Source organism: Atta cephalotes (genome assembly GCF_000143395.1).
Source record: "Atta cephalotes unplaced genomic scaffold scaffold00028, whole genome shotgun sequence".
Classification (NCBI taxonomy): Eukaryota; Metazoa; Arthropoda; class Insecta; order Hymenoptera; family Formicidae; genus Atta; species Atta cephalotes.
Genome location: NW_012130092.1, coordinates 2616118 through 2627318, shown reverse-complemented (window position 1 = coordinate 2627318; position 11201 = coordinate 2616118). Strand labels below are relative to the sequence as shown.

The 11201-nt window shown below is 31.2% G+C and overlaps 2 protein-coding genes across 2 annotated transcripts in view; both read right to left on the bottom strand.

Moving 5' to 3' along the window:
* LOC105620676 overlaps positions 1-6722 on the bottom strand; it is a 10526-nt gene extending 3804 nt beyond the window's left edge. Inside the window, exons 1-6 of the mRNA XM_012202166.1 lie at positions 6569-6722; positions 4380-4474; positions 3578-3606; positions 3011-3245; positions 1665-2099; positions 583-839 (exon numbers count right to left, since the gene is read on the bottom strand). Coding sequence (XP_012057556.1) covers positions 583-839; positions 1665-2099; positions 3011-3245; positions 3578-3606; positions 4380-4474; positions 6569-6722 — 1205 coding nt within the window. The remainder of the gene's footprint in view (positions 1-582; positions 840-1664; positions 2100-3010; positions 3246-3577; positions 3607-4379; positions 4475-6568) is intronic.
* Positions 6723-7840: 1118 nt separating this feature from the next.
* Positions 7841-11201, bottom strand: part of LOC105620739 — a 43005-nt gene continuing 39644 nt past the window's right edge. The window contains exons 7-9 of the mRNA XM_012202230.1: positions 9912-10097; positions 9795-9833; positions 7841-8001 (exon numbers count right to left, since the gene is read on the bottom strand). Coding sequence (XP_012057620.1) covers positions 7841-8001; positions 9795-9833; positions 9912-10097 — 386 coding nt within the window. The remainder of the gene's footprint in view (positions 8002-9794; positions 9834-9911; positions 10098-11201) is intronic.

The window sequence follows — 11201 nt, the reverse complement described above, 5'->3', positions numbered from 1 at the left end:
ATATATATATATATATATATATATATATATATATATATATATGACAATCAAAAAGAAACAAAAATAATTTTAAGAAATAAGACTAGTTTTTCAGAGGATTGTTTATGATTTTTTTTCAAATTATAACTGGCATAAAAATGTATCTTAAATAAATTTTATATAAAAAATGTACAACACGAAAAAGCTATGCATTTTCTGCTGTTAAAAATGTAACCGACGTAAATCGGTATCAATCAGTTGTTTTCGACAAACGATTTCAATTTAATTCACGGCAGTATTCCCCGGCCAACAAAACTCGCAAAAAAGCGGTTCCGTTATAAGCGTGAAAAATTGATTGCACATCGTACTGGCTAATAAAAAGAAATAAAACGCACTATATCGATTACATCGACTACGCAATGTTGCACCTGCCGATAGTTTCATCCATTCTAAAAATATCGCAATTATTCATAAAAAAAAACATTCATACTCATATATAAAACATACTCGTACTTTCTACGAACGGGATTGTCCAGTGTCAAATCATAGAACTGATAGAACTGAATAGAAGACGATGATGGATCGAGATATGCTAATAGTCACCTAACGTTCGGCAGTGACGGTGGCAGAAGTCGTTCACTATAGTCGTAGTCATAATCTTCGCCTTTTTCTCGATGAGGGATATTCAAGATAGTCTCAATGTCAGGCGAAATGGACCTAATTGGATTTATCGTGACACCTTGTATATGGCCCACCGAGACATTCGTCTTGACTGTCACGTTCATCACGAGGATGTCGTCTGGCATGAGGATCGTCGACGATGGACTGGTGACAGGTCTCTTGCCACCGGTCTTCGTCCTCTATGTTACACGTGTTTAATCATAACAAACTTGCCTGATGTTTTTTAGTCAATAAAAATTTTGCAGCAAATATGTTTCATATTTAACAAATATATATGAATACGAAGCAAAATAAATAATCAAATTTTCTTATAAACCTAGATTTATTTTCAGATTTTTTTCTTAACAAAAGAATTTAAGTTTAAAAATTTCAAAAGATTGTAAAATTAATTTAAAAATAATATTTACTTTAAATCTATACCGCAAAATAGGTTAAATTTGTAAAACTTTGCATTATTTTTTGTTAGTTTAAAGAAAAAATGTCTTATCGTATATATTATTTATTCCTGGTGTTTATCGTTCAAAAAAGTCTCTTTTCTAATATTTTTAAGAAGTCGTTCATCATTTTTTTAAATTAATAAAATTTTCTGAAAAAAAATACTTTGAACTTTTTTAGTTTCTACAAATTTTCTTCAGAAATTATAAAATGATAAATCTTAAAAATCTTATTTTATTTCAGAATTCATATATGTATGAATACATATATGATCAATTCCAGAAAATATATTTTTGAATATTCCTTTATTGCAAGAAACAATTTATAAAAAGACTTCAAAATAATTTCATTATAATTTTGAGATAACTATATAATCAAAAATATTCAATGCAGACATAATTTAGTAAAAATTACATTTATTAAATAATCAGTTTAACTGAATAAAAAATGTATGATTGTTTTTTACTTAAATAACTTTTAAGAAACTATCTCTATTGGTATCTATTATTATAAATTATTGGTATCTATTATTTTTGCATAAAAATTCTGATTATTATTGTTATCATTACCTTAATGAGAGTGGAGTTCTCGGACAATTTCTCGTCGGGGATAAGCGTTTCCCCGGTATCCATAGAAACTACAAAAGGATGCACCGTAGTTTTGTTTTTCTCAATTATATCCGTTTTCTCTTCCATCGTTGTTTCTCTCTCCGTAACCTCATCTTCGTTCCACTCCTCATTTTCGCTTGTGTTTTTGTTTTCATCTCCAGTATCTTCGTTTTCATCGTTTCCATTATTGAGCGTTAATTCGGGAAGCATCGTCGTCCATTCCGACAACGAGATTGTCGAACTGTCTGTGCTAGATGCATCCTCCGTCGTCATAATCGTGGAGTCCGTGAACATGTTCGTTGAACACGTCGTGCAGGATCCACGAGTGATAGAATCAGTGTCTTTGGATGTCGGTGTCGACTCGAATGATGCTGTCGATTCAGTGTTACTTGATAACTGGCGAATGAAGATAAATAATTGTTAACGCCGAACTGATTTATGAATGAATTTATGTTTCCGTGAACTAAAGAGAATAGTAAGCATTAAAGCGATAAAAAAATGCACTTCAACAAATGTTTTTATTGAAACTACACTGTAAATCTAAGTGTGTAAAAAATGATTTAAATGTATGTTTATTATTTAGTTTTTCGTCTGAGTATATACTTAATTTTTTTCGCTGAATCAAAGATAACACACAAACATCTGCTGTTTCAATGTCGAATAGATGATTTTTTAGTGAAAAGAAATAATGAATTAGTGGGAGGGGAGTAATATATATTATATATGTACCAGGGTTTTTATTTGGTATTTATATGTAACTAATGGATAAGAAACATGGTATACCGCTCGAAACGAAAGAGTTAAATATAGCATAATATCATTTTTATATAAAAAAGTAAATATTTAAATATTTAAATCTATATTTATATGTATAGTGTATTATTTTAGTATAGTGTATTATTTTAACACGGAAAACTAATCATACACATATTGAAGTGTCACTTTTTACACACTTGGATTTGCAATGTAATAGGAAAATAATATTATATTATTTGATTTAATTGTATTTCATTTATCATGTTATCTGTAAAATTATTTTTAAGATAGATAGATGTGTATTTATATCTCATGTATATGTACGTCAATATCAATAATTCAAATTATATTCTTACATCCAAGTTAGCAGTGTATGCATCTACTAATTTACTAATACAATAAGTGAATTCTGCATGGATTAAAAAACGATTTAAAAAAAAATATCTATATATTTACATGCCGCTTATCTGAAAATTTTTAACGAGCTGTAATTTTATAGATAGATTGGCCCAAAAGGCTTTCGTTTCTTGAATTATTGTACATATCATCACCTCATTCGTTAAAGTTGCTGCAGTCGTCACTTCCAAGGTCGATTTATAGTCCACCGTCCCTATCAAGATTTCATTGTCCATGATGTCGGTCTCCATGGTCGAGGGCCAAGCGGTCGAGTAGGTGGCGACAGATGAGTCCTCTTCGAGATCGATCGTACTGGTGCTAATCCGTTCCTCGACCACTCTGTGACCTCGTCCTTCGACGGACGGATTCGTAGATTGATCAATCGCGGGCTGAACAATTAATGACAGGCTCTCGTACCGTAAATCGATTAGAATTTCTTCATAGAAGAATCTTTCTTTCTTATAAAACTCTATTTGCGCTTCAAAGTCTACTCGTAATTCGATCAGCCGAGTCAATTTAATGATTTCGTCTAACTGACATTTAATCGGGTAAAACTTGAGTTAAACTGAAAACTTAATTTTTTCTAGAAAAATTATTCTAGAAATCTTATTTTGTAAATACCTATACATTTAACACAAGAAAAATTATACATCCTTTTCTTTCGCCCCCGAATTATCGTTTAATTTTTCTTTAAAAAGTATGTATATATATATATACGTATTCTTTTCTTGTGATTTGAATATGAATATAACTCCAGTTGGAAGTGAATAAAAAGAGACATATAAAAGAGACATATATATAAAAATTTCTTTTCAGTTTTTTTGAGATAGAAAAATAAAAGATTTTCAATTTATTAAGATATATAAAAGATATATAAAAATTTCTTTTCAGTTTTTTTGAGATAGAAAAATAAAAGATTTTCAATTTATTAATTTAAAACGCAAAGTAAAAATTGTTAAATGGCTAAAAAATATAAATTTTACAATTTTTATAAAATTTGTTACACATGCAAAGAATATTGATGCGCGATTGATGCGCCCATTCAAAAATCCAAATGACGAATCTTCCGAATTCGCCACAGTTGTTTCCATTGTCTGAGTAGATTCCCGTGTATTTCGCGAGATTCGAATTCTCTATAAGTGGTATTCTGTATTAACGACGTTACTCATTAATAATAACGTAACACATCCATAATAGATACGTCGTCGCCCGATCGGAAACTTGTATTGTGCTACGTGATCCAATAAGGTATGCTCCATTCCAAATTCCTGAACTAAGTCGAATGTCTAACGCGTTTATAATCAATGTTTCGGGTAAATTTCATTGATTAAATTCCGCCGACTACATAAATCACCTCCCCTTAACTTCGATCCCATGAGCATGTTCCTACTATTTGGTAACTTTGGGATTTAGTAAGCTTATTTAGACTAGTTAGAGCTATTTAGCAGAACTCGCCAAAAAGGCAATGTAATAATTTACGTTTCTACTTAAAGAATAAAGCAAAAAGAAGAAGAGAAAACGTACGAAAAAGTTGGTCTCCTTGCGGAACTTAGCGTAGTCTTTGCTGACGAAGGCGTAGGATGCATAGTTTTGAGTGGCCTTTACTTCGATGCTGCCGCCTTAAACGTTTAATTAATTTTTTATTAGCATTCAAGAAAGAATATTTATGCGTGTAAATGATAATTAAGCTCGCGAAAAAGTATTATTTGTAAGACAACTCGGTTTGTATTTTCCTTATTGAGAGTATGTCCGTATAAAAGAAAGTACGACATACAATAGGTCACAGAAAGGTTGCAACACTTTTTTTTTATACGTTTTGGAACTCTTGTTCATAGAATGATTGAACGTAAGTGGTTAGATCCATAAGTAAGAGAACCAATTCGCTTTGATGAGCAAATTGCTTCTGAAACCCATCGAAAAAAAATGTTGTAATTTATCTGTGTATTAATTATAATGAACAACATTAATTAAAAGTAAAAATCGTAGAAATATTGAATTCATATTGACAGTTCTGCACATCAACTATATTATCGCAATGGATTTTAATTAGCAACGAATCTGTATAATACCCTCTACAGCTATCTGACTTATTAAATTCGATTCTCTTTTCTTGCTGAATTTAAATGATAATACATATCTCGTTTTCAATTATTCTCTCTTCATTATTAAAGTATAAAAAATACAGAAATTAAATATTAAGGGAATTAGCGCAGCAAATACCATATGGAATAGATATTTCACATTGATTTAATGAATTATGGCTAAGAATACAGGAATAATGTCCAAATGAGTTGCGTAATCCGAAAACGAAATATTCATTAAAATAATATAAAATCAGACTTTATCATTTTTTTTAACTAAATTTAGAAATTGTTAATTAGCAACATTTGTTAGGGAATAAAAATATGTTTTTTAGTCGATATTTGCAAGTTATTGGCCGATTTTTGTTCAATACATGCATTCTATCTGCCGCTATATCTATATTAATATCGATGGCTATCACGTTCACAGAGCTGCCATATTGACTGTATCGAATAAACGCTCTCGTGCGGAAATTAAATCCCCTTTTAATTCACAGATGTTTCTCGCTTCCAAGAATCGATGTGTTTAATTTGCTTACGCGCGCGCAAAGCCAAGTAAAATATTTTATTTTCCTTTCACAAGCGCAGGAATGCCGGATAAAATATTTCCAAATCCTAAAAACGAGACCCTGTTTGTTGACGACGGCATTCGTTATTTTCTCACATCGGCATGTATCAAATAAATATTTTCGCTTTCGGTCAAATATTTTCACCAAGCCTTAACCGAGTAACCGAGCGAGACTCAATTTAGCATCGGAGATTCGCTACGACGATCGACCTCTTTTACCATGCAACGTAAAATTAATATTTTTCAAAAACATGTATGAAAGGAAAAGATTCAATTTTCTCTTATGAATTATGAAAAGCACGAAGCATTCTAATTTAAATATTTTAAAAAGAAATATAAAAACTAAATATAAAAAATAAAAAATCTAAAAAGAATCGAGAAACTTAAAGAATTAAATTCGTAAAAATTAAAAAAGTCTGCTAGAAACAAAAATTACACAGTTTCGAAAAAAATCAGTTTAAATAAATTATTTTTATTTTAATTCAATAATTTTTTAATTATAATATTGTACATTTTTGTTTATTCTCTTTTATTTCTATGTATTTTTTTTTTATGAAAAGTCTATTAATATTATAAAAAGCATAAAGTTAATATTACAAAAAGAATGAAGTTAATAAAATTTAAAGAGAATCGAGACAATTAAAGAATTAAATTGAAAGTTAAAAAATCCTTATAAAAAGTAGTACGCAGGTTTGGAAATTGCATTTTAAGAATGCAGTGAGAGCGCATGCATCAATGAAAAATTATTTTCATTCTAATTAAATATTTTTTTAACTACAATATTTTATTCGATTTTGTTTATTCTGTTTTATTTATTTTATTCTTTTTTGTAAAACGTTTACTAATATTACAAAAAGCATCACGACTTTAATAGACTTGTATTTCGATATTTTTCAGTATTGCGTTTTTCCCCCGATATTTAATAATGGTCTGAAAATGAAAGGCAATATTCCTGACCAAGGAATTTCGCAATTAATTCAATGGAAAACACAAGCCAGGCGTAAACTGGGCCGGGTGGATCGTAAGCATGGGATAGTCCCGATGCGAATTTGCGTGAAACTCACTGCAATTGTAGGTGGATGGACAGCATTGTCCTTCTCGAACGATCGGACTGCAGCCTTGAAGAGGTGGGGCGCACGCAAGTGGAACGCATCGTATAGCGCCCATCGCGCAGAAACAATTGTCGCATGTGGCCTTCCACTCGATGTCGCGAACCATCTCGCCCTCGACATAAGTGCGCTCGCCCACGCGACATCCTGGACAATCATGTGCCGTGAGAGTCGTGAGAATGCGAGTGTGGAAACTTGGCCCTCGCATAATTTCTTCCGCCGCGCCGCTTGCGCAGAAAATAACGGATGGCGCGGATGTCCGGATATTCGAGGTACGAATATTCAGACATTCCGTCCAGATTTTTGAAACTTCAGATAGCATGAAGAAAAAACATACAGAAAGAAAGATTTTTGCTAAAAGTTCTAACATTTTGTTGAACAGATCTGAAAATAATTTTGTTGAACTATCAACATAATTATGCTGGAAACTAAAAAAAAAGAGCAATGCTACAAAAAATTTTGATATTCTAGTAACCAGTTTGATTTTCCAACAAAATTATTTTGATGATCCAACTAAATTATTTTCAGATCTACGTAGTATAATTTTAAATCTTTTAGCAAAATTGTATTCTTTCTGTGCAGAAATATGGCAAAGGATTGCATATTATGTCAAGTTCAGCATTCAAATTTTAAGTTAAAAAAAATAATAATAAATAATAATAAAATCCGTAAAATCTTAATCTCTTTTAAATTGGTTTTGGTCTCAATTTTTATTCTAGCATTTCATAGAAATATATATAACTATATAACGGATCACATATTTCGATCTTTTCCTACTGGAGGTTTTAGTTTGTTTGAGTGGAGCTATATGCTCTGGAGGAGCATAACGTCGCTCTTTTGATGGCGTCGTCGTGTTAGCTCATAATAGCCTCATCCTGGCAAGCAGTATTCTCGAGGATATTTATCCACCCGAGAGAATTAACGAGTCGCCGTGGTTCGAATCGTTATTTACCAACTTCATGGTCAGTCATCGCGATGGCAAGACCACAACACCGCCCATCTGATGGGAGGGGTGGTTTCCGGTGGTGCCCGTTAAAATTAAGCCATCCTCGAATGTCCCGGCAACCAGTGACAGCCGTGGCATCGTCGTAGCGACCGAGGCTTAAACCCAGCTTAAATTTAAGCGGCCGCGGTGAAACTGAGCGTTAAATGAACGGCAACCTCGGCTATCTGAAACGCCGACTCGTAGTTTCCCTCCGGAGCAAAGTGTCGGAAGGTACCTCCTCCCTACGACTTCTTTATCACGTTACATGTTTCTCTATAGCTGTCGGACCCCATAACCAGAAAATTCAGAGACGATTCCTTCGGTGCTCGCCCTTGGGAATATCCAGGATATCGGTCGCTCTCGTGTACAAAATGTAGCAAAGTCGCGCGTTTTTCTCTCAACTCTAAATATCAATAGAAGTAAAAGAAAAGATTGAGAGCTTCGATATGTTGAGTTAACTATTTTTTTTAATGATTTAAGATTAGGTATAATAAATAAGAAAAATCTAATCCGCGAGATTTGTTTAAATTAGACTTTACTATTAAAACAATTTAGAAAAAATCTTTAGAATCTTAATTTTCTTAAATTATTATGCACATTATAAAAATATTTTATATTTGTATTAAAATTGGTCCTTATTGTAAACATTTTTGTGTTGAATTTTCAATATATCCCAGTTTTAATTTCACACTCCGATATTAACTATAAGGTGATTATTATTTAAATATTTTGTATTAAATCGATATTTTTTAGTATTTAGTAAACTAAATTAAGTAAATGAATAAAAATAATAACTATAATTTCAAAACGTAAATTCTATTTGGAAAATATGATTTTGTTGAAATATCCAATCTAGATATAGCTCCGAAAGTAATTTTGTTGTACCATCAAAATAATTATGTAGAACTCTCAAACTAGTTACTAGAATGTCAAAACTTTTTGCAGCATTGCTCATCACACTTGACATTCCCATGTAATTATTTTGATGGTTCAATAAAATTACTTTCAGATCTGTATTTAGCTAAATTTTGGATATTTCAACAAAATTTCTTTTCATGATAAATGAATAAATGGACATATTAATTTAACATATTATAAATGTTAATTTTATTGAAGAAATATGTTTGTGCTTCTAAAATTATGTCAAAATGTAATTTTTACGTATATTAATCTTTTATATACTATTTGTATTATATCTTAATATTCATTTTATGTTAAATTAATATAAGAAATTAGTGGACCGTTTGGGACATATAAAATGTATTACAAACATTAATTTTTAACTGTACATTCCGGCTATGCTTTAAATTAAATATATTAAGAGATCAAAGTGTTAAAGTTGTCAAAAATTTCCTAATCAAGATTCCTTATTAAGACAGAAATATTTTTAAAATATTTGCAATTTCGTGCAATTGCTTTAAAATATTTATATGTTACTTTAAATAGTACATCATTACACATTACAGTATTTTCTTGTAACTTACAACTTAAACCACTAGGCAATGAAACCGAGCATTAAATGAACCTCGTCGGCTATCTGAAGGTAGAATCCTTGTGGAGTAAGTGTCGCAAGGTGATATAACGTCAGCAGTAACTCTTCGTTATTAAGTTACACATTTCATCACAACTTTCGAGAGTGTGCTTCAGCGGAGAGCTGTAGTCGCGCGGCGGTAAATTTCGGAATAATCCCTAATAACCCCGATTTTCTTCAAGTTTTCTACTCACACGAGCGAAGTTTAATAAGTTCCTTGCTCATACACGATGCCAATGTATGTAAAACAATCTCTGTTTGTTCTATTATATCACGTTTATCATGTTACGCTATCTCTATTAGCATTCAATTTGTATAAATTTTATCTTAAAAGAACTTATTCGTTCACTCTTACGCAGAATGAAATCTCTGATTTAATAGAAAGTTAGAAGCTACTTTCTATTTGTATATTTTTTGCATAAATTATTCTAAAAAAAAAATAATATTTCATGAAACTTTTATATCCTTTATATTCCTTTATGTTCCTTTATGTTGCTGGAATTCTATTAGATTCATCTAAAGTTAAGGGCTAAACACCTCTGCATAACAGCACGAAGCTTTCGATCGTGCTATCGAGTTTTCGGGAAATTTCTCAACTGGTGGCATCCGCTTCCTCGAATTCAGTTAAGCGGACTAGCTCGTAAATGACAACAATTTGAACTCACCGTTTCCCGATACCGGCGCCATTGTGGACGGATGGTGGTCTTGAAAAGAAATAAGGAGGGCTATTGGTAAGGCACTTTAAGTAACTCGTGATGTCGCCGTGATAAAAGTATACTCACGAGTGCAGTTATAGGCAACTGGACAGCAGGAATGGGGCGCGTACAGCGGAGTGCATCCTGGTAGAGGCAGCAGGCACTTGGGTCGGAGGCATCTCCTTGTACCGGATATGCAGTAGCAGTACTCGCACCGCCGCGAGCCCATCATCGCCGACCCTGAGCCATATTGAATTCCATCGTGCAGACATCCTAATACATTTGAAATTTATTTTGACGCTTTTTCCATTTTAGTCTAATTAACCTTAGAATAACCACCTTTTTTTATTATTATGTAAATGATCACTTGAAGTGACTTTTATATCTAATTAAAAAATTACTATTTTTAATTACCTATATATTCTATATTATTGTGGTTGTTCTGTAATTTATTAGGAGGTCAGAGCATAGAATCAAGTTGGAACATGCAAATATCTTAGTAACCGAAATCTTAGCAACGCATATAGATATTTCTATGCTTATATTGTTCAGTATAGAGACTATTGAGCTGAATACATTAATTTGTGCTCTCTCTGTCAACGGTCAAATACATGCGCTTTTTTATTTTCATGTATCAAAAGTAAAATTATTAGGATTTTCTTTTACATTCTACATAATAATTAAAGTAATTATATATACACACACACACGCGCGCGCGCGCAAACCAGGGTTGGATAAGTTAATGTTTTTTTTTAACTGAATAAAGTTAAAATTAATGGCTTTACAAAATTAAAAGTTAAAGGAATAAAAAATTAACTTAACGTAAGTTAAAAAAATTATCAATATTGAATTAACATAAGTTAAAAATAAAAGTTTTGAAAAAAATTATTTTTTAAATCATAATGTCTTAATTTTTCTTAAAATGAGATTAAATAACTATAGATTATTAAGTAAATTTTTAATTTTTGTATTCATATGCGATATAAGTATATATTATATAACGATATAACTATATAAGTTATATAACTTTAAAAAACAGCCAGCACATAGAGAAAATACAAGATCAATGATTATTTTTTAATAAGTCTTAAGCCAAATTGACCAATTATAATCGAATGCGAGAAGAATATTTGACTATAATTAGTCAATTTCTTATGACTTAAGGCTTAAAACATCTATTGTAGATCCGGATTAACTTAAGGCTTATGGTAGATATTAAGGTATAACCGCATAAACCAATCAGAGGGTGCATCTTAAGAAATTATTTAAGATGGTCTTAAAATATGAACAGATTGAGAATATACACCCTTATTATATCTTATTATTTTTCTAAAGTATTTAAAAGAGATAAAAAAATTCTTTAACTTAAAAAAAAGT